Source organism: Phyllobates terribilis, unplaced genomic scaffold (assembly GCF_046119375.1).
Source record: "Phyllobates terribilis strain yellow unplaced genomic scaffold, ASM4611937v1 Scaffold_1__5_contigs__length_1240528914, whole genome shotgun sequence".
NCBI classification, from domain to species: Eukaryota; Metazoa; Chordata; class Amphibia; order Anura; family Dendrobatidae; genus Phyllobates; species Phyllobates terribilis.
Window position 1 is genome coordinate 627,251,192 of NW_027362761.1, and position 24,772 is coordinate 627,275,963.

Genomic DNA, 24,772 nt, shown 5'->3' on the forward strand with positions numbered 1-24,772 from the left:
GGGTGCGGTTACACCTGCCCCTGGCTGTCGGTGGGTGTGGTTACGCCTGCCCCCGGCTGTCTGTGGGTGCGGTTACACCTGCCCCCGGCTGTCGGTGGGTGTGGTTCTGCCTGCCCCCGGCTGTCTGTGGGTACAGTTACACCTGCCCCCGGCTGTCTGTGGGTGCGGTTACACCTGCCCCTGGCTGTTGGTGGGTGTGGTTACACCTGCCCCCGGCTGTCTGTGGGTGCAGTTACACCTGCCCCCGGCTGTCTGTGGGTGTGGTTACGCCTGTCCCCGGCTGTCTGTGGGTGTGGTTACACCTGCCCCCGGCTGTCTGTGGGTGCGGTTACACCTGCCCCCAGCTGTCTGTGGGTGTGGTTACGCCTGCCCCCGGCTGTTTGTGGGTGTGGTTACACCTGCCCCTGGTTGTCGGTGGATGTGGTTACGCCTGCCCCCGGCTGTCTGTTGGTGCGGTTACACCTGCCCCCGGCTGTCTGTGGGTGTGGTTACGCCTGTCCCCGGCTGTCTGTGGCTGTGCTTACACCTGCCCCTGGTTGTCGGTGGATGTGGTTACGCCTGCCCCCGGCTGTCTGTGGGTGCGGTTACACCTGCCCCCCGGCTGTCTGTGGGTGCTGTTACACCTCCCCCTGGCTGGCTGTGGGTGTGGTTACGCCTGCCCCCGGCTGTCTGTGGGTGTGGTTACGCCTGCCCCCGGCTGTCTGTGGGTGTGGTTACACCTGCCCCCGGCTGTCTGTGGGTGCGGTTACACCTGCCTCCGGCTGTCTATGGGTGTGGTTACGCCTGTCCCCGGCTGTCTGTGCGTGCGGTTACACCTGCCCCCGGCTGTCTGTGGGTGTGGTTACACCTGCCCCTGGTTGTCGGTGGATGTGGTTACGCCTGCCCCTGGCTGTCTGTGGGTGCGGTTACACCTGCCTTCCGCTGTCTGTGGGTGCGGTTACACCTGCCCCTGGCTGTCGGTGGGTGTGGTTACGCCTGTCCCCGGCTGTCCGTGGGTGTGGTTACACCTGCCCCTGGTTGTCGGTGGATGTGGTTACGCCTGCCCCTGGCTGTCTGTGGGTGCGGTTACACCTGCCCCCCGCTGTCTGTGGGTGCGGTTACACCTGCCCCTGGCTGTCGGTGGGTGTGGTTACGCCTGCCCCCGGCTGTCGGTGGGTGTGGTTACACCTGCCCCTGGTTGTCGGTGGATGAGGTTATGCCTGCCCCCGGCTGTCTGTGGGTGCGGTTACACCTGTCCCCGGCTGTGTGTGGGTGTGGTTACGCCTGCCCCGGCTGTCGGTGGGTGTGGTTACACCTGCCCCTGGCTGTCGGTGGGTGTGGTTACGCCTGCCCCTGGCTGTCGGTGGGTGTGGTTACGCCTGCCCCCGGCAGTCCATATCACTGTTAGTGTTAACCAAGACTAGGTTCTCATCAGTTTGGACACTTCTCTGATTTTCTTCTCTCTTTATATTTTTACTTCTTTACACAGAGAAGATTTCCAAGTAAAGGGTCCTCAGAGCTGTGTGAAGGCTGGTCCTCGCCTGTCACCGGAGCAGTGTAGTACCGTGCTGCCCTGGATCTGTGAGATGAGGACTAAGAGGTCCAGCTCCAAGGCGGAGGCTCTGCACTGCATGGGCGAGAAGATTGGGCTGTTTGGAGAAAATCATCAGGAGCAATAATCGCCTGATGTAGGGCTAGGGAAGCTCCTCCACATTGATTATCAATTGCCAATCACGTCACTCATCTGATTGATTTCTCCATGTCCCTTTGGTGGATGAATGTGGAAACGTGGATATCGACCATCTGGATTTCAGCATTGGCTGTGTTACATAAAGATCTGATAGATAAGTTTTGTTAATTGGTAGCGATGTGTGAATATTTTTAAACTCACTCATTTCCCCAAATTTTTCAAAAAATAAAGTCATGGAGAGGGAATTGCCCATAAACAAATGTCACATTTCTGAGGTCTTTTCAAGGGTCTGTGTGAGCACAGAATGACTGTTCAAACTAAGTCCTGCCTCTCGGTGTATCATGGCGGCCACTAATTTAAATAGACCAAAGAAACTGGAAAGACAATAAACCCAATAGGATCTTAACCGAGAAGAAAATGGAGACAAAGGGCAGTTTTGCTCACCTGTTGCGGTTGTGAAGCTACAACCCCTGTAAAAACTTACAAAGAGGCTGCTGCAGATCCACAGAGTGAAGAAACTGGAAAAAGTGGATTACATATCGCTGCCAGCAAAATCGGGATTTGTCCTGATGAAGAAGTGTTTCAGTTCGAAACGAGTTGACATAAACCACATTTCCACATATCTCGTCACTGGGCTGCTGAAAGTGCAGATGCAATCCACTTTCTCCAGCTTCACAGTAATTTAAATACACCTTTCTACCTGCTTGTTTCCCTCTAGCTCCACCCAACTTCTTTGATTCATAGTTCAGTGTCATTTGCCTGGGTTCAAATCCTTTAGCCTATGCTTTGTGGCCGTCTTCTCTGTCCACCGAGCCACAGCAGATACATCCTTTCTCAGGTTGCTTAGTTTCTGTTATCCTTGCTGCAGTCTTTTTAGATTAACAGGTGTTTTCATGTACTGATTTGTCGGTCCTATCACCTTTTGGGTGCGGCTTTATATACTTTCCCCATTGCTGGTATTTCCTGCTGGTGATACTCTCTGTTCTGATGTCCAGAAATACAGCTGTAGTTTAAGCCAGTCAGTGAAAGACCAGCTAGGATTTATCTCTTTGCTGTTTACAGTATATTCTTTACCCTGCACCTATCTTCTGTTTCTTTAGGAAGCAGGCAGATTATTTTCTAACAGTACTTATTTAATTCCTTTGTGTTTTTTTGGCTTGTTTTACTCACTCAGTGTATTTTTTGGTTTGTTTTACTCACTCACTCTGGGATCTCTTTCTATTTCAGCACACTTTCCCTTCTGTAGGTAATTTGCACTCTGCTCTTTCATCCGGTTCTTTAGGAGGTACGTGAAGCACTCTATGGCCTTTTAGGCAGCATAGGTCTGAGTTGCTATCATCTAGCCTGTGGTTAGGGCTCTAAGCTCATGCAGTAACCACTAAGGACTGTGGACTTAGGATCTTTTGTCTGTACAGGAACCGGCAGGGTCAGTGGCAATTTTTAGTGTGTTACCTATTTTTCCGAGTGAGTTGCTAATCTATCATAATACTAAGGCTTCATACAGCCTGAAAAGGGAGGAGATAGATGAAAAATAGGTGGGAAGGTGTATTTAAATGATTGGCCTCGCCATGATGTACCGAGTATCTGTACTTGGTGTGAACAGTCATTCTGTGCTGACAGCATTGGAGACTACTGAGGCTTTGTTTGAGTTCGGCTGCTTAAAGGGACGCTATCTATACAGTTTAATCAGTATTTTAATGCTACTCTTTCCCTAATTCAATAGCTAAGCTGTTAGATGTGCCTTCTTCTCATTATCCAGAATCATCACAAAGTGGCTGCTGCATTGCCTGCCTCTGCTTTTATACTGGCCTTGAGAATCCCTTCTGATTGGCTGTGCTATACCATATGAGGCATTATGCGGAAGTCTGCCGGCTGCACCCAAGGTCATGTGAAACTTCTGTGGCTTATGAAAACTTCTGCAATGTATAAAATGGCGATGGACATGTTAGGTGACACAGAAAAATTAGATCCCGCAAAGCATAGTCCTGACAAGCATGTAAATGAGGAAGCAAAAATAAATGCAGATTGATCCCAATAAACATAGCAGTTATTCAACCCAGTTGTACATTAGAAAGTAAAGAAGGTGCAATAAAGATATATTATCAAAAGAACCTATGAGTCCTTGTAGTCACCAGAACCCGACGCTCTGCATGAATGAGCTTCTAACAGCGGTTCATGCCTATCGAATCACAAATTGTTTGAACTCTCGGGGTTCGGTGAATTCATAAAAAACACAAAACACAGGAATTCAATTCACATCAAAACAACTTTTCTGTCTCAAGAATGTAGACTTAACTCCCAATTGTTCAATAGAAATTACAGCTGATAAATGAAGAGATCAAAGACCAAATGAAGAGCGAGACCATGTGAAGAGCGAGACCACATGAAGTGCGAGACCACATGAAGAGCGAGACCACATGAAGTGCGAGACCACGTGAAGAGCGAGACCACATGAAGAGCGAGACCATGTGAAGAGCGAGACCACATGAAGAGCGAGACCATGTGAAGAGTGAGACTATTTGAAGAGCGAGACCACATGCAGAGCGAGACCACGTGAAGAGTGAGACCACATGAAGAGCGAGACCACGTGAAGAGCGAGACCACATGAAGAGCAAGACCATGTGAAGAGTGAGACCATGTGAAGAGCGAGACCATGTGAAGAGCGAGACCACGTGAAGAGCGAGACCACGTGAAGAGCGAGACCACATGAAGAGCGAGACCATGTGAAGAGTGAGACTATTTGAAGAGCGAGACCACATGCAGAGCGAGACCACGTGAAGAGTGAGACCACATGAAGAGCGAGACCACGTGAAGAGCGAGACCACATGAAGAGCAAGACCATGTGAAGAGTGAGACCATGTGAAGAGCGAGACCATGTGAAGAGCGAGACCACGTGAAGAGCGAGACCACGTGAAGAGCGAGACCACATGAAGAGCGAGACCATGTGAAGAGTGAGACTATTTGAAGAGCGAGACCACGTGAAGAGCGAGACCACGTGAAGAGTGAGACCACATGAAGAGCGAGACCATGTGAAGAGCGAGACCACGTGAAGAGCGAGACCACGTGAAGAGCGAGACCACATGAAGAGCGAGACCACGTGAAGAGCGAGACCACGTGAAGAGCGAGACCACGTGAAGAGCGAGACCATATGAAGAGTCAGACCACATGAAGAGCGAGACCACATGAAGAGCGAGACCACATGAAGAGCGAGACCACATGAAGAGCGAGACCACATGAAGAGCGAGACCACGTGAAGAGCGAGACCATATGAAGAGTCAGACCACATGAAGAGCGAGACCACGTGAAGAGCGAGACCACGTGAAGAGCGAGACCACGTGAAGAGCGAGACCACGTGAAGAGCGAGACCACGTGAAGAGTGAGACCACGTGAAGAGTGAGACCACGTGAAGAGTGAGACCATGTGAAGAGCGAGACCATGTGAAGAGCGAGACCACATGAAGAGCGAGACCACGTGAAGAGCAAGACCACGTGAAGAGCGAGACCACAGGCTCCGATTCATTATTGCACTTGTGCCTATTTTTGTCTGGTGTTTTTTGTCTGCACATTATTTTAATTTGTACCTTTCTTTCAAACTTACTTTACGAGTTCACTCATGGTGTGTGTTTTTATTTCTTTATGTTTTTCCATTGCTGGTCGGTTTTTTTTTCCTTAGATGTTTTTTGGCACAAATGTGCTCCAGTTCTCACTTGAGACATTTTTTGTACGTCCAATTTTTTTTTTGCATGAGCATTTTTTTTCCTTCTGTACAAAATGCACGAACCACATGCGGCATTTTAAAGAATTTGTCGCAAAAAATGTCAACAAACACAACAGCATACAATTACAGTAATACCGAACTTGTCCAGTTTTTTCTTTTTCTTTCATTGGTGAAATAAAATGTGGAATTTTTTTTAAACATAATTTTTCGCCATTTTCTGAGGCCAGTAACTTTTTTTCTTTTTCCATCAATGGAAATGAGTGACGGCTTCTTGTATTTTGTAACCTGAGCTGATATTTTTATCGATACTATTTTGAGGTATACAGATTGTTTTGATCACTTATAAAAGCATTTTTTATTTTTTTAAATTTTGAGGGGATGGAAATTTTGGGGGATCAAGGGATGTCATGCATGCCAGGATCAAGGGGTGCCATGCATGCCAGGATCAAGGGGTGCCATGCATACCAGGATGGGGGATCAAGGGATGTCATGCATGCCAGGATCAAGGGGTGCCGTGCATGCCAGGATCAAGGGATGCCATGCACACCAGAATGGGGGATCAAGGGATGCCATGCATGCCAGGATCAAGGGGTGCCATGCATGCCAGGATCAAGGAATGCCATGCACACCAGAATGGGGGATCAAGGGATGCCAAGCATACCAGGATCAAGGGGTGCCATGCATACCAGGATCAAGGGGTGCCATGCGTACCAGGATGGGGTATCAAGGGATGTCATGCATGCCAGGATCAAGGGGTGCCATGCATGCCGGGATCAAGGAGTGCCATGCATACCAGGATGGGGGATCAAGGGATGTCATGCATGCCAGGATCAAGGGGTGCCGTGCATGCCAGGATCAAGGGATGCCATGCACACCAGAATGGGGGATCAAGGGATGCCATGCATGCCAGGATCAAGGGGTGCCATGCATGCCAGGATCAAGGGATGCCATGCACACCAGAATGGGGGATCAAGGGATGCCAAGCATACCAGGATCAAGGGGTGCCATGCATACCAGGATCAAGGGGTGCCATGCGTACCAGGATGGGGTATCAAGGGATGTCATGCATGCCAGGATCAAGGGGTGCCATGCATGCCGGGATCAAGGAGTGCCATGCATACCAGGATGGGGGATCAAGGGATGTCATGCATGCCAGGATCAAGGGGTGCCGTGCATGCCAGGATCAAGGGATGCCATGCACACCAGAATGGGGGATCAAGGGATGCCATGCATGCCAGGATCAAGGGGTGCCATGCATGCCAGGATCAAGGGATGCCATGCACACCAGAATGGGGGATCAAGGGATGCCATGCATGCCAGGATCAAGGGGTGCCATGCATGCCAGGATCAAGGGATGCCATGCACACCAGAATGGGGGATCAAGGGATGCCAAGCATACCAGGATCAAGGGGTGCCATGCATACCAGGATCAAGGGGTGCCATGCGTACCAGGATGGGGTATCAAGGGATGTCATGCATGCCAGGATCAAGGGGTGCCATGCATGCCGGGATCAAGGGGTGCCATGCATACCAGGATGGGGGATCAAGGGATGTCATGCATGCCAGGATCAAGGGGTGCCATGCATGCCAGGATCAAGGGATGCCATGCACACCAGAATGGGGGATCAAGGGATGCCATGCATGCCAGGATCAAGGGGTGCCATGCATGCCAGGATCAAGGGATGCCATGCACACCAGAATGGGGGATCAAGGGATGCCATGCATGCCAGGATCAAGGGGTGCCTTGCATGCCAGGATCAAGGGATGCCATGCATACCAGAATGGGGGATCAAGGGATGCCATGCATGCCAGGATCAAGGGGTGCCTTGCATGCCAGGATCAAGGGATGCCATGCATACCAGAATGGGGGATCAATGGGATGCCATGTATACCAGGATTGGAGATGAGAGGTGCCATGCATAACAAGATGAAGATGAGGGGTGCCACGTATACCAGGATGGGGATGGGGCCACGTATACCAGGCAGGGGGGGCCATATATACCAGGATGGGGGATATTAACAGAATTGGGGGACATTACCCCAATACCAGTGTCAGCAGCAGACCCCCTCCCCCATAACAGGGCATCATGACCACATTTTTTGCTTACATTTTTCTTTCTATTTTCCACCTATAAAACCTAGGTGCGTCTTATAGTCCGGTGCATCTTATAGTCCAAAAAATACGGTAAATAAAAGTCACCCACATTTTGCCCATTAAAAATGAAGATAATAAAAAAGCTAAAAGATACACATATATGGTATCAACATGTTCAAAAATGTCCAGTCTAACAAATGCCGTAAATGAAAAAATTTGAGGACGCCAAAATTACAGTTATTTTGGTCTCTGCAATTCCACAAACAATGCTGTAACAAGCGATTGAAACATCACATCAAACCCAATATGGAATCAATAAAATCATCGCCGACCAACAAAAAATAAACAAGCCGTCACTCAGCTCCTTCTACCAAAAAATGAAATTGTTACAAGTCTCAGAAAATGGTGACACAACCCAAAAAAAAATTTCTTTGAAAACTTCAAATTTCTTTCCACCACTAAAATAATAAAAAAACCTGGACATGTTTAGTATCGGCATATTCCTATTGGTGAGGAGAATCATATTGCATGGACATTTTTACCATATACCGTAAACACAATTCACAAAAGCAATGTCAGAATTGTGTTTTTTTCACAATATTTCTTTCCTGTTTTGCAGTACGCTATGTGGTAGAATGAATGGTGTCATTCTAAAGTACAACTTGTCCTGCAAAAAACAAACCCTCATACGGCTGTGTGGACAGAAAAAGGGCTTATGGCAAAGTTATGGCCGTGGGAAGAAAGGGAGGAAAAACTGAAAACGCAAAAACGGAAATTGGCTGCATTGTGAAGGGGTTAATTTCATATTTTGCTGGATCAGACTTTTATGGACGCAGAAATATCTGCATTTTTTAAATATACGGTAATTTCTTTATTTTTGAACAGAATTAGCAAAAATTATCCCAAGCCCCCAAACCACCCAGAACGATAACCTTAAAAATACATGGTGAACACATAAAATAGCCTAAAAACAAGATGAAAATGAAAAGAAAAAACCTGAAAAACAAGCAAAAAACACCAAAAACGTCACAGCAGTACAAGGAAATAGGGCGCGGTTCATTCTTGTATTTGGGACCATTTCTGGTCTGTTTTTTCCTGTTTTAGGCAGTGTAAAGAGGTTGTGGATTGTAAGTAATCACCTAGGCAGGATAACGATGCAACAATATTTTATTAATCACATCCATGATAATGCTGCAATGCCAAGTAAATGGCCAAAATACAGCTCTCTCAGTCGTTAAGTTCTCAATCTGGGATCAGTAGTTCTACTGGCTTTGTACCAGGCCATACTCACTGTCTCCCAACTTTTGGTTGGCCCACAGATTTTGTAGATTTCGTATCTCCAGCCAGTATAGTCTGTAGTCACAGTCCATGATCCTCCAGATGACAGATAAAACAATGGAAGCATAGACATCCAGTAGCAGCAATCCTTGAATAAAGTTTAAACCCAAACGACATATCGGCAACTGTAGCACGTTTATCCATCTTAGTTGATAACTCTTTTCCAACACCCCATAAGCAATCCATCCATCAGCTCCACATCCACAGCCATAGATCCAATCCCTACAGCGTCCTTTCACCAACTCCCCACTCATGTCTTTTTCCCACTCTGGGCTCAGCCCCCTCCAGGTCAGAAGTGATGACACCCTCCCATTTAGCATTTCAACTTTTAGCTGAAACAATCAAGAATATTCCAGGAGTCTTCATCTGAGACTGCATGTAAGACCCCCTGTCGCGTCGGCTCCACTGTGTCCACAATGAACACTCACACAACGGGTCTAGTAGCTGCATGGACAATGATCTAAGGCTCCTGAGATATAGGTGAGATTACTGGAATGATGGATATTTTACAAGTCAAACTAGTGTACATAAACTGATGAGCAAGCAGAGCATTAATAAAACACAGCCAGCAACTCTCCAATAACACAATAATAATATTGACGAAAATGGTGCTCCATGCTGGAAAAGTCTCATAGTCTTTAGTAAGTGGGCAGCTCCTCACAGGCAAATTCTTCTCTAAAGTTGCGCCTATCTTGATGTGTCTTTTCTTCTCCTCATTCGCCTGTTTCTTCCTGTTTACATTGTGGATAAGGTTCTTATAACTTGGATGTTTGTGGCAGATTTATTATTTGTGTCTTTATAGAAAGTAGCACATTTTTTGTGCAAGGAAATTCAGATCCCTCTGGAGTTATTATTTTTCTTTGACAGAACTTTTTTTTTATCTGAGTTAGATTTTAATGGATCATGCAACTTTTTACTCGAAAAAGCTGCAAAGAGGTAAAAGATAAAAATAAAGAACATTTTTTGACTTTGCATAACGTTTATGAACCCACGTGTGTTATTTTGAAGATTTTTTTTCACAAAAAAACAAGAAAGTAGACCACAAGACAAAGACCACAAGGAAGTGACATGGCCATCGTAAGGAGGCTGAGCCCGACCACCACTGAGCAAAACACAGAAGCACAAGGTGTTCAAAGCTCAGAGACATGGCCGAGGTGAAGAGGCCGCGCCAGACCACAACTGAGCAAGACACAGAAGTACAAGGTGTTCAGAGTTCCGGCCGAAGTGAGGAGACGGAGCCCGAACACCATGGTTTATAATGGATTCAAAGATACAAGATTGAGGTACACACAATAAAATAATACAGTTTACTGATTGTGAAAAATACATGCAAGAGAGTATAAAAACACGTAGAAGATGGCAAAAGCTGAGCAGACAAGATATCAAAGGACATACTCTCAAAGGATCACAGCCTGGTCATGCAGATCCACCCGCTGTTATCTTTTTGTCATTAACAGCTCTCCGCTATCATCGGGATAATCATGAGATTTACCTCCGATTAACAGAAGAGGCTATAGGCCGTTTATTGGTTAAGTAACAGTGAGCATATGGTACACACGCGTCCGATTTCAAGGCATGGAATATATGTATATACCATATATATGGTCACTGCTAACTCCACAATAACCCAAGAAAGAATATTAGCTACCACCACTAGTCGGTTTTATACCGGCTGACTGGACTCTTGATTTCTGGTAGCGGGATGCAGTTTACAGAACAAAAGGAACAGAATTATTACATTTTATGTTTAATCCAGAACAATAGGCAGTGTTTATAAACAATATACAAAAGATTTTACAAAGGGGCAAAGCAATACAGCATATACAATTACATTAAAAAAATAACAGGATTAATGAAAGAACTTAGTATGCCGATCACAGAGATGATTCAGCTTAGCGAAAAGAGAGCCTTTTCGATTGGAGAAGTTCAGTGAACGAGATTCATGCATACACCAATGTGTATATCTCTACTGGAACACAGTTCATAATTTGCGGTTAACCTTTGATCAGCACCTAAGTTACACCCACACACCCCCATTGATGACCTGACGTGGGCCGGGTTGTGGGATGCTCTTAGCCCTTCAGGTTTTTTGAAATTCCCAAACTATGAGATATCTTCACTCCTCATAATCGCAGAAGTTTGAAATCGACGCCACATATTTTATATAGGAATTTTACCTCTCCATTAATAGTAAACATGGCATGGCTGGTGTCAGTTATCTAATAACTATTCATTTGGGGCTTATAGGCAGGTGTTACAGTTATGAGAAAACCTGCATATTCTTCCCCAATTAGCCCTGAAGTAGAAAATGTATGTCCCATCAAAATCGGATCTATACAAACCCCAATATTCATAACTCTCCACTGGTTCCGTAGTGGCTACCAAAGATGTTTTTATGGAAGGAAACTCATCCTGGAGGAACCATAGCTATCTCTATAAGGTGTAGATATTCCCTTCCTTTCAAAACTTAAGAGTCTTTCTTGGGGAAAAAAAAAGACTCTTCCACTTCTCTATCTATGCTTAAACACATTCCCCTTTTGTTATCTGAACCTGATAAAAGATCTTTGCTGTCTAATTTCATGTCCAATCTATAAATCTTAGTCTTTCTCCTCAGACATCCTCTTTCAGTCTCCTGGGCACTTCTGGGAGTCTGGGCTTCAAACAGAATTTTAATTAGATTTGTCACTTCCTTATGTCTACTGTGAAATACTACATCAATGAGGCTTAGAAACTCAGCTATTTTTCCTTCTTGAAATTCCTTGTTAGAAAGTGGGGGGTGAAATCCCCCTCACTGAAGAGGGTTAATATTTTCTATGACATGTACATTAAACTCAGCCTCCATACCTGGGGAGGTCCTCGCCAGCTCAGAGAGGGCCACACAGAGATGAGGTCAGACTTCCCATCCTGCAGTATCATTTGAACTCCCATGTTCTTTGACTAACTGTAAGGTTTTTTGTTTACCACTGAAACATTACGACCCCTTTGTGTTATGAATGCACTGATTTTATCAGTCTGAGAAGACCCTGATCTCAACACCCTGGAATTGCAGAGGTATCATGTACTCCCTGGAATCAAAAGTTAAAGCAGAGCTAAAATTAATATTGAAAAGGGTAGTATTAAACTGAGCCATTAAATTAACCCTTTGAAAGATAGGTATGATTTTTTTCGTATGACACACAACTTTGTAGGATAGTAAACACTAAGCTTGACTTTATAATATTACATAATGATCTGGACAAGATGTCTACATGGGCAAACACAAGACAGATGGAGTGTAATGGCGATAAATACACCTAGGATGGCGTAATCCTATTGCTGCATGTGCAGTAAATGAAAAAATTTATGGGACTACGGAACAGGAGAAGGACTTGGAATTCTGTTTACAAGTAAGCTAAGCAGCGTTACTCAATGTCAGGTAGCAGCCGCAAAAGCAAAGAAGATTTTTGGATATAAAAAAGGAGATAAAATCCCATGATCTCAATGTATTATTATCAACCCTTTATAAGTGCTCTAGTTTGCCTATGGCCCTTCTTTTCAGATTTTCTGGTCTGGCGAACATTTCTAGTATATAACCAGGGGTTGAGAATAGTTTCTCTAGGCCTTATAAAAGATCGTATTTAAATTAGTTCTCAGTAGCCGCATGGTAAGCGACCCCCCATGTCAGATAGATTCCCCCTATTCTATGTATTCAGAGAATATTCTGAATATATAGGAATATACAGTATGAGTTAAAGGAATCCCTCTGTAAAGAAAAAAATAATGAAACAATTTTTCAAACTGTGAGAAATATTTCTAAACCTTCTGTCATAAGAAATGGAAATCTAATTTCATGCGCACCACTTGGTATTTACACTGCTGTCTTCTTGCAGGGCTCACCCCACATCCAATCTATCCCCCTCCGTAATTCCACACTGCTTATCCTAGGTCTTATTCAACGTCAGAAAGTACGAAAGATCTGTAATAATTTCTGGAAAGTTCACATTGGTCTAGTGAACTCTTCATTGGTTTCATCTACCACTCACTTTGTCATTGGTGCCAATGTGGACCATGACCGCTGGGTCTTCGCCAGCCCCAGGTTACTGGGTGGGGCTGGCGAAGACCCAGCGGTCATGGTCCACATTGGCACCAATGACAAGGTGAGTGGTAGATGGAGGGTCCTTAAAAATGATTTCAGGGATCTAGGTAGGAAGCTTAGGGCAAGGACCTCCAAGGTAGTTTTCTCAGAAATACTACCAATCCCGCGAGCCACACAGGAGCGCCAACGGGAGGTTAGGGAGGTGAATAAGTGGCTAAAGAGTTGGTGCAAGGCAGAAGGGTTTGGGTTCATGGAGAACTGGGCCGACTTCGCTGTCGGCTACAGGCTCTACCGTAGGGATGGGCTGCACCTCAATGGGGAGGGTGCAGCGGTGCTGGGGAAGAAGATGGCTAATAGGTTGGAGGAGTTTTTAAACTAGAGACGGGGGGGGGGAAACCAAGGAAATAGGTGGGATGTGAGGCAAGCAAGGGGGAAGGGGAGAAGTGAATATAATGAGGGTGGAGAGGGGGGTGGGGATAGTACAGTTAGATCGTTAGAGAAGAATAGGATGCTAAATAACCCCAAAGTTTTATCTTGCATGCTGACCAACGCAAGAAGCCTGACCAATAAGGCGGATGAGCTGCGGGCGCTTATATCGGAGGAGAGGTATGACATCGTAGGTATAACAGAGACTTGGCTAGACGATAGCTACGACTGGGCGGTAAATTTAACAGATTATAGTTTATTTAGAAGGGACCGGAAACAGGGGAAGGGCGGAGGAGTCTGCTTATATGTAAGGTCACGTCTAAAGCCCAGACTAAGGGAAGATATAGGAGAGGGAGAAGAGGGGGTCGAGTCCATGTGGGTAGAGATAGAGGGGGCAAAAAATAATAATAAAATATTACTGGGGGTCTGCTATAAGCCACCCAATATAACAGAGGAGAATGAGAAGCTGCTATTAGGACAAATAGACAAAGTAGCAAAACATAATGAGGTGATTGTAATGGGGGACTTCAACTACCCGGATATTGACTGGGAAACAGAAACCTGTAGATCGCAGAAAGGAAAGAGGTTCTTGACAAATATCAAGGATAATTATCTCTCCCAACTAGTGCAGGAACCAACGAGAGGGACGGCCGTGTTGGACTTAATATTGACTAATAGGCCTGATAGAATAACTGAGGTACAGATAGGGGGGCACCTAGGTAATAGCGATCATAATATTATCAATTTCAAAATGCCCTTCAGTAGGGTTATCAATAAGGGAACAACTAAAACATTAAACTTTAGGAGGGCGAAGTTTGATCAGCTGATAGAAAACCTTCAACTTACTGACTGGGACAAAGTTCTTAATCAAAGGAATACGAATAGTAAATGGGAAACCTTCAAAAGAATTCTGAATACTCAGTGCGAGAGATATATACCGTATGGGAATAAAAGGGCCAGAAATAAGAGGAAACCAATATGGTTGAATAAGAACGTAAAAGGGGCGTTAAATAGCAAAAAAGAGGCATTCAAGAGATTAAAACAGGAAAACAGCAAGGAGGCACTAATGTGTTACAAGGAAAAAACGAGAACCTGTAAAAAACAAATAAAAATAGCGAAGGAGGAAACAGAGAGACGTATTGCTGGGGAAAGTAGATCAAATCCCAAACTGTTCTTTACGTATATAAATAGTAAAAGGATTAAATCGAATAATATTGGACCGATAAAAAGTGATGAAGGCAAAATCATAGAGAAAGATGAGGATAAAGCTAATCTATTAAATACATTTTTTTCGTCAACTTTCACAAAGGAAAAAGAACTAACAGGCGAAATGAGAAGTGACAAACTTAATCCTCCACTAAGTATGACAAATCTAACCCAAGCTGGGGTACAGAAACGCCTCAGTAACATTAAAATAAACAAATCACCAGGACCTGATGGCATACACCCACGGGTACTAAGGGAACTAAGTAATGTGATAGACAGACCGTTATATCTTATATTTAAGGACTCTGTTGAGACTGGGTCTGTGCCACTTGATTGGCGACAGGCGAATGTAGTGCCAATATTCAAAAAGGGAGCGAAAAGTGACGCCGGAAACTATCGGCCGGTGAGTCTGACGTCCGTTGTGGGCAAAATTTCTGAAGGCTTTATTAATGAGGCAATCATGGAGCATCTTGATGCTAATAATCTATTAACCCCGAACCAACATGGATTCATGAGGAATCGCTCCTGCCAAACAAACCTGATTGACTTCTACGAGGAGGTTAGCTCTCGAGTAGATCAGGGGGAACCAGTGGATGTCGTGTATCTCGACTTCTCAAAAGCGTTCGATAGCGTGCCACATAATAGGTTGGTATACAAAATGAGAATGATGGGGCTGGGCAAAAATGTCTGCAAGTGGGTAGCTAACTGGCTAAAGGATAGAAGGCAGAGGGTGGTTATAAATGGAATATACTCAGATTGGGTAAGCGTCACTAGTGGGGTACCACAGGGGTCTGTACTAGGCCCAATGTTATTTAATATCTTTATTAACGACATAGTCAATGGGATAAATAGTAAAATATCAATATTTGCAGATGACACAAAGTTATGTAAAACAATTAATACAAAAGAGGACAGTGCAGACCTACAGAGGGATTTGGATAAGCTGGGTAGGTGGAGCATTAAATGGCAAATGAGGTTTAACGAGGAGAAATGTAAGGTCATACATATGGGAAGGAAAAATGGAAGTCACCAGTACTCACTGAATGGGAAACCATTGGGGAATTCAGAGATGGAGAAGGACTTGGGCATCTTGATTGATAGCAAACTAAATTGGAGTGCCCAAAGTCAGGCGGCTGCTGTAAGGGCAAACAGGGTAATGGGATGTATCAGAAGAGGTATAGCTGCAAAGGAGGAGAACATTGTTCTTCCACTGTACAAAGCACTGGTCAGACCACACTTGGAATACTGTGCTCAGTTATGGGCCCCAATATATAGAAAGGATATAAATGAGCTTGAAAAGGTACAAAGGAGGGCAACAAAATTAATAAGGGGAATGGAGGGACTGCAATACCCAGAGAGGTTGGCAAAACTAGGACTATTCAGCCTGGAAAAGAGAAGGTTGAGGGGGGACATAATAAATGTGTACAAATATGTTAGGGGACAGTATAGAGACCTTGCCCGGGATTTGTTCAAAAGGAGGGATATTACGGTAACAAGAGGGCACTCACTAAGACTGGAAGAGAAAAGGTTTCAGCACCAGCATAGGAAGGGGTTCTTTACGGTAAGAGCAGTGAGAATATGGAATTCACTGAGTGAGGAGACGGTAATGTCGGATTCACTACACCAGTTCAAGCGGGGACTGGATGAATTTCTAGATACCAGGCAGATTTCTGCATATACTTAAAAATAGAGTAAAATAGTAGGTTGATACAGGGATTTATTCTGACTGCTGGTTTCAGAGTCGGGAGGGAATTTTTCCTCAGGTGAAGATTGGCTAAATCATTTGGGGTTTTTGCCTCCTCTGGATCAACTTTAGCAATTACAGAACTAACAGGTCGAACTTGATGGACGCAAGTCTTTATTCGGCTTTACTAACTATGTAACTATGTAACTATGCTTGTAACAGAGAAGATGTATCTCTGCACCTGGATACCAGCATTGCTGCGTTGTCTTTGTGTGGTCTTTATATTTTCCGGACAAATCTCAATTTTCTTGTAAATGTTTTATTGATCATGAAAATTTATTTAAAAAAAAAAAAAAAGTTTATTTCTCTCCTTCCAGCTCTTCTGAAGTACGGTAGATTAGCTACTTCCAGTAAGGCTGGTTCCCAGGGAAAGAGGGGGCAATTGCTCCAAGCCCCTCACTCAGAAAAAAATGCCCAAAGCACACACCACTCTTAACTGTAGCTGCGAGCACAACACGCCAAAACAGAAAAGTTCTGGGGTAGAGAAGGGAGATATAGTCTCCTTACACTACTACTCTCTTCTCTATGGGCTGTCAGTTGCTTTAGGCCTGCAGTCTGTACAGTGGTAGGTGATGTCCTGGGCAGAGTGACATGACGATGTCACAGGTCGCTGGTTATATTCATTTCTACTTGTGAAGCTTAGCAGGAGCAGTACCTCGTCCTCTCTGGAGATTGAGGTCGTGTGCACATTTGGAGTTCATCTAAAGCTAAGCCATTTTCCCCTGTTTTGTCTACCCTTGTTGTCTTTAGAGTTTTAGTGGATGTTGAATAGTACTCATCTCCTTCCATCCCTAGCCATAGCCTTACGCCAGGAAAAGTAAGGCGAGGCACGTGATCAGCGATAGCTGAGGAAGCTATATAGGGACGTTAATTGAGACAGGGTGACGCTAGACCAGACTAGGAGGTCTCCACTTCCCCCTCTCCCTAGTGTCTGGGCTCCTTCTCCCTTTTCCCTCTGTTTTGCACTTACACCAGGCATGACAGACAACGTCATTGCAAAAGGAATCGGATTAGGTGAGTATATCATATTTTTATTTATAATTTAATATTACTTGTGGGGCAGCGGCGGCACAGTATTGGGATATCAGCAGGATTATTTTTATTTATTTATATATCGCCATTGATTCCATGGTGCTGTACATAAGAAGGGGTTACATACCAGATGCAGATATCACTTCCAGTAACTAATAATGATAGACGGGTACAGAGGGAGGAGGACCCTGCCCCTGTCGGCTTACATTCTACAGATACATTGTATATTATTATATTATTATTTATATAGCGCCATTGATTCCATGGTGCTGTACATGAGAAGGGGTTACATACCAGATACAGATATCACTTACAGTAACTAAGAATGATAGATGGGTACAGAGGGAGGAGGACCCTGCCCCTGCGGGCTTACATTCTACAGATACATTGTATATTATTATTATTTATATAGCGCCATTGATTCCATGGTGCTGTACATGAGAAGGGGTTACATACCAGATACAGATATCACTTACAGTAACTAACAATGATAGATGGGTACAGAGGGAGGAGGACCCTGCCCCTGCAGGCTTACATTCTACAGACACATTGTATATTATTATTATTTATATAGCGCCATTGATTCCATGGTGCTGTACATGAGAAGGGGTTACATACCAGATATATATATCACTTACAGTAAAGAACTAACAATGATAGACTGGTACAGAGGGAGGAGGACCCTGCCCCTGCGGGCTTACATTCTACAGATACATTGTATATTATTATTATTTATATAGAGCCATTGATTCCATGGCGCTGTACATGAGAAGGGGTTACATACCAGATACAGATATCACTTACAGTAGAGAACTAACAATGATAGATGGGTACAGAGGGAGGAGGACCGTGCCCCTGCAGGCTTACATTCTACAGATACATTGTATATTATTATTATTTATATAGCGCCATTGATTCCATGGTGCTGTACATGAGAAGGGGTTACATACCAGATACAGATATCACTTACAGTAACTAACAATGATAGATGGGTACAGAGGGAGGAGGACCCTGCCCCTGGGGGCTTACATTCTACAGATACATTGTATATTATTATTATTATTTATATAGAGCCATTGATTCCATAGCGCTGTACATGAGAAGGGGTTACATACCAGATACAGATATCACTTACAGTAACTAACAATGATAGACGGGTACAGAGGGAGGAGGACCTGCCCCTGCAGGCTTACATTCTACAGATACATTGTATATTATTATTATTTATATAGCGCCATTGATTCCATGGTGCTGTACATGAGAAGAGGTTACATACCAGATACAGATATCACTTACAGTAACTAACAATGATAGATGGGTACAGAGGGAGGAGGACCCTGCCCCTGCGGGCTTACATTCTACAGATACATTGTATATTATTATTTATATAGCACCATTGATTCCATGGCACTGTACATGAGAAGGGGTTACACACCAGATACAGATATCACTTACAGTAACTAACAATGATAGATGGGTACAGAGGGAGGAGGACCCTGCCTCTGGGGGCTTACATTCTACAGATACATTGTATATTATTATTATTTATATAGCGCCATTGATTCCATGGCGCTGTACATGAGAAGGGGTTACATACCAGATACAGATATCACTTACAGTAACTAACAATGATAGATGGGTACAGAGGGAGGAGGACCCTGCCCCTGCGGGCTTACATTCTACAGATACATTGTATATTATTATTTATATAGCACCATTGATTCCATGGCGCTGTACATGAGAAGGGGTTACATACCAGATACAGATATCACTTACAGTAACTAACAATGATAGATGGGTACAGAGGGAGGAGGACCCTGCCCCTGGGGGCTTACATTCTACAGATACATTGTATATTATTATTATTTATATAGCGCCACTGATTCCATGGTGCTGTACATGAGAAGGGGTTACATACCAGATACAGATATCACTTACAGTAAAGAACTAACAATGATAGACGGGTACAGAGGGAGGAGGACCCTGCCCCTGCGGGCTTACATTCTACAGATACATTGTATATTATTATTTATATAGTGCCATTGATTCCATAGTGCTGCACATGAGAAGGGGTTACATACCAGATACAGATATCACTTACAGTAACTAACAATGATAGACGGGTACAGAGGGAGGAGGACCCTGCCCCTGCAGGCTTACATTCTACAGATACATTGTATATTATTATTATTTATATAGCGCCATTGATTCCATGTTGCTGTACATTAGAAGGGGTTACATACCAGATACAGATATCACTTACAGTAAAGAACTAACAATGATAGACGGGTACAGAGGGAGGAGGACCCTGCCCCTCCGGGCTTACATTTTACAGATACATTGTATATTAATATTATTTATATATCGCCATTGATTCCATGGTGCTGTACATGAGAAGGGGTTACATACCAGATACAGATATCACTTACAGTAGAGAACTAACAATGATAGACGGGTACAGAGGGAGGAGGACCCTGCCCCTGCGGGCTTACATTCTACAGATACATTATATATTATTATTATTTATATAGCTCCATTGATTCCATGTTGCTGTACATGAGAAGGGGTTACATACCAGATACAGATATCACTTACAGTAAAGAACTAACAATGATAGACGGGTACAGAGGGAGGAGGACCCTGCCCCTCCGGGCTTACATTTTACAGATACATTGTATATTATTATTATTTATATAGCACCATTGATTCCATGGCGCTGTACATGAGAAGGGGTTACATACCAGATACAGATATCACTTACAGTAAAGAACTAACAATGATAGACTGGTACAGAGGGAGGAGGACCCTGCCCCTGCAGGCTTACATTCTACAGATACATTGTATATTATTATTGTTTATATAGCGCCATTGATTCCATGGTGCTGTACATGAGAATGGGTTACATACCAGATACAGATATCACTTACAGTAACTAACAATGATAGGCGGGTACAGAGGGAGGAGGACCCTGCCCCTGGGGGCTTACATTCTACAGATACATTGTATATTATTATTGTTTATATAGCGCCATTGATTCCATGGTGCTGTACATGAGAATGGGTTACATACCAGATACAGATATCACTTACAGTAAAGAACTAACAATGATAGAAGGGTACAGAGGGAGGAGGACCCTGCCCCTGCAGGCTTACATTCTACAGATACATTGTATATTATTATTATTTATATAGCTCCATTGATTCCATGTTGCTGTACATGAGAAGGGGTTACATACCAGATACAGATATCACTTACAGTAACTAACAATGATAGACGGGTACAGAGGGAGGAGGACCCTGCCCCTGCAGGCTTACATTCTACATATACATTGTATATTATTATTATTTATATAGAGCCATTGATTCCATGGTGCTGTACATGAGAAGGGGTTACATACCAGATACAGATATCACTTACAGTAAAGAACTAACAATGATAGATGGGTACAGAGGGAGGAGGACCCTGCCCCTGCGGGCTTACATTCTACAGATACATTGTATATTATTATTATTTATATAGCGCCATTGATTCCATGGTGCTGTACATGAGAAGGGGTTACATACCAGATACAGATATCACTTACAGTAACTAACAATGATAGACGGGTACAGAGGGAGGAGGACCCTGCCCCTGGGGGCTTACATTCTACAGATACATTGTATATTATTATTATTTATATAGCGCCATTGATTCCATGGTGCTGTACATGAGAAGGGGTTACATACCAGATACAGATATCACTTACAGTAACTAACAATGATAGACGGATACAGAGGGAGGAGGACCTGCCCCTGCAGGCTTACATTCTACAGATACATTGTATATTATTATTATTTATATAGCGCCATTGATTCCATGGTGCTGTACATGAGAAGAGGTTACATACCAGATACAGATATCACTTACAGTAACTAACAATGATAGATGGGTGCAGAGGGAGGAGGACCCTGCCCCTGCGGGCTTACATTCTACAGATACATTGTATATTATTATTTATATAGCACCATTGATTCCATGGCGCTGTACATGAGAAGGGGTTACATACCAGATACAAATATCACTTACAGTAACTAACAATGATAGATGGGTACAGAGGGAGGAGGACACTGCCCCTGGGGGCTTACATTCTACAGATACATTGTATATTATTATTATTTATATAGCGCCATTGATTCCATGGTGCTGTACATGAGAAGGGGTTACATACCAGATACAGATATCACTTACAGTAAAGAACTAACAATGATAGACGGGTACAGAGGGAGGAGGACCCTGCCCCTGCTGGCATACATTCTACAGATACATTGTATATTATTATTATTTATATAGCGCGATTGATTCCATGGTGCTGTACATGAGAAGGGGTTACATACCAGATACAGATATCACTTACAGTAACTAACAATGATAGACGGGTACAGAGGGAGGAGGACCTGCCCCTGCAGGCTTACATGCTACAGATACATTGTATATTATTATTATTTATATAGCGCCATTGATTCCATGGTGCTGTACATGAGAAGGGGTTACATACCAGATACAGATATCACTTACAGTAACTAACAATGATAGACGGGTACAGAGGGAGGAGGACCTGCCCCTGCAGGCTTACATTCTACAGATACATTCTATATTATTATTATTTATATAGCGCCATTGAGTCCATGGTGCTGTACATGAGAAGGGGTTACATACCAGATACAGATATCACTTACAGTAACTAACAATGATAGACGGGTACAGAGGGAGGAGGACCCTGCCCCTGCAGGCTTACATTCTACAGATACATTGTATATCATTATTATTTATATAGCGCCATTGATTCCATGGTGCTGTACATGAGAAGGGGTTACATACCAGATACAGATATCACTTACAGTAAAGAACTAACAATGATAGACGGGTACAGAGGGAGGAGGACCCTGCCCCTGCGGGCTTACATTCTACAGATACATTGTATATTATTATTATTTATATAGCGCCATTGATTCCATGGTGCTGTACATGAGAAGAGGTTACATACCAGATACAGAAATCACTTACAGTAAAGAACTAACAATGATAGACTGGTACAGAGGGAGGAGGACCCTGCCCCTGCGGGCTTACATTCTACAGATACATTGTATATTATTATTATTTATATAGAGCCATTAATTCCATGGCGCTGTACATGAGAAGGGGTTACATACCAGATACAGATATCACTTACAGTAGAGAACTAACAATGATAGATGGGTACAGAGGGAGGAGGACCTGCCCCTGCGGGCTTACAATCTACAGATACATTGTATATTATTATTATTTATATAGCGCCATTGATGCCATGGTGCTGTACATGAGAAGGGGTTACATACCAGATACAGATATCACTTACAGTAAAGAACTAACAATGATAGACTGGTACAGAGGGAGGAGGACCCTGCCCCTGCAGGCTTACATTCTACAGATACATTGTATATTATTATTATTTATATAGAGCCATTAATTCCATGGCGCTGTACATGAGAAGGGGTTACATACCAGATACAGATATCACTTACAGTAGAGAACTAACAATGATAGATGGGTACAGAGAGAGGAGGACCCTGCCCCTGCAGGCTTACATTCTACAGATACATTGTACATTATTATTATTTATATAGCGCCATTGATTCCATGGTGCTGTAAATGAGAAGGGGTTACATACCAGATACAGATATCACTTACAGTAACTAACAATGATAGACGGGTACAGAGGGAGGAGGACCTGCCCCTGCAGGCTTACATTCTACAGATACATTGTATATTATTATTATTTATATAGCTCCATTGATTCCATGGCGCTGTACATGAGAAGTGGTTACATACCAGATACAGATATCACTTACAGTAACTAACAATCATAGATGGGTACAGATGGAGGAGGACCCTGCCCCTGCGGGCTTACATTCTACATATACATTGTATATTATTATTATTTATATAGCGCCATTGATTCCATGGTGCTGTACATGAGAAGTGGTTACATACCAGATACAGATATCACTTACAGTAACTAACAATGATAGATGGGTACAGAGGGAGGAGGACCCTGCCCCTGCGGGCTTACATTCTACAGATACATTGTATATTATTATTTATATAGCACCATTGATTCCATGGCGCTGTACATGAGAAGGGGTTACATACCAGATACAGATATCACTTACAGTAACTAACAATGATAGACGGGTACAGACGGAGGAGGACCCTGCCCTTGGGGGCTTACATTCTACAGATACATTGTATATTATTATTATTTATATAACGCCATTGATTCCATGGTGCTGTACATGAGAAGGGGTTACATACCAGATACAGATATCACTTACAGTAACTAACAATGATAGACGGGTACAGAGGGAGGAGGACCTGCCCCTGCAGGCTTACATTCTACAGATACATTGTATATTATTATTATTATTTATATAGCGCCATTAATTCCATGGTGCTGTACATGAGAAGAGGTTACATACCAGATACAGATATGACTTACAGAATCTAACAATGATAGACGGGTACAGAGGGAGGAGGACCCTGCCCCTGGGGACTTACATTCTACAGATACATTGTATATTTTTATTATTTATATAGCGCCACTGATGCCATGGCGCTGTACATGAGAAGGGGTTACATACCAGATACAGATATCACTTACAGTAAAGAACTAACAATGATAGACGGGTACAGAGGGAGGAGGACCCTGTCCCTGCAGGCTTACATTCTGCAGATACATTGTATATTATTATTATTTATATAGCACCATTGATTCCATTGTGCTGTACATGAGAAGAGGTTACGTACCAGATATAGATATCACTTACAGTAAAGAACTAACAATGATAGACGGGTACAGAGGGAGGAGGACCCTGCCACTGCGGGCTTACATTCTACAGATACATTGTATATTATTATTATTTATATAGCTCCATTGATTCCATGGTGCTGTACATGAGAAGGGGATACATACCAGATACAGATATCACTTACAGTAAAGAACTAACAATGATAGACGGGTACAGAGGGAGTAGGACCCTGCCCCTGGGGGCTTACATTCTACAGATACATTGTATATTATTATTATTAATATAGCTCCATTGATTCCATGGTGTTGTACATGAGAAGGGGATACATACCAGATACAGATATCACTTACAGTAACTAACAATGATAGACGGGTACAGAGGGAGGAGGACCCTGCCCCTGCAGGCTTACATTCTACAGATACATTGTATATTATTATTATTTATATAGCTCTATTGATGCCATGGTGCTGTACATGAGAAGGAGTTACATACCAGATACAGATATCACTTACAGTAAAGAACTAACAATGATAGACGGGTACAGAGGGAGGAGGACCCTCCCCCTTCGGGCTTACATTCTACAGATACATTGTATATTATTATTATTTATATAGCTCCATTCATTCCATGGTGCTGTACATGAAAA

At 43.5% G+C, this 24,772-nt stretch overlaps 1 protein-coding gene across 2 annotated transcripts in view; it reads left to right on the top strand.

The window, feature by feature from the left end:
- The window catches only part of LOC141273188 (uncharacterized), a 238,896-nt gene extending 235,159 nt beyond the window's left edge, over positions 1–3,737 (top strand). For both annotated transcript variants that reach the window (XM_073684693.1, XM_073684703.1), the window contains one exon: positions 1,469–3,737. In XM_073684693.1, the coding sequence (XP_073540794.1) occupies positions 1,469–1,658 (190 nt within the window). In that variant the 3' untranslated portion in view covers positions 1,659–3,737. The remainder of the gene's footprint in view (positions 1–1,468) is intronic.
- The last annotated feature ends 21,035 nt before the right edge of the window (positions 3,738–24,772 follow it).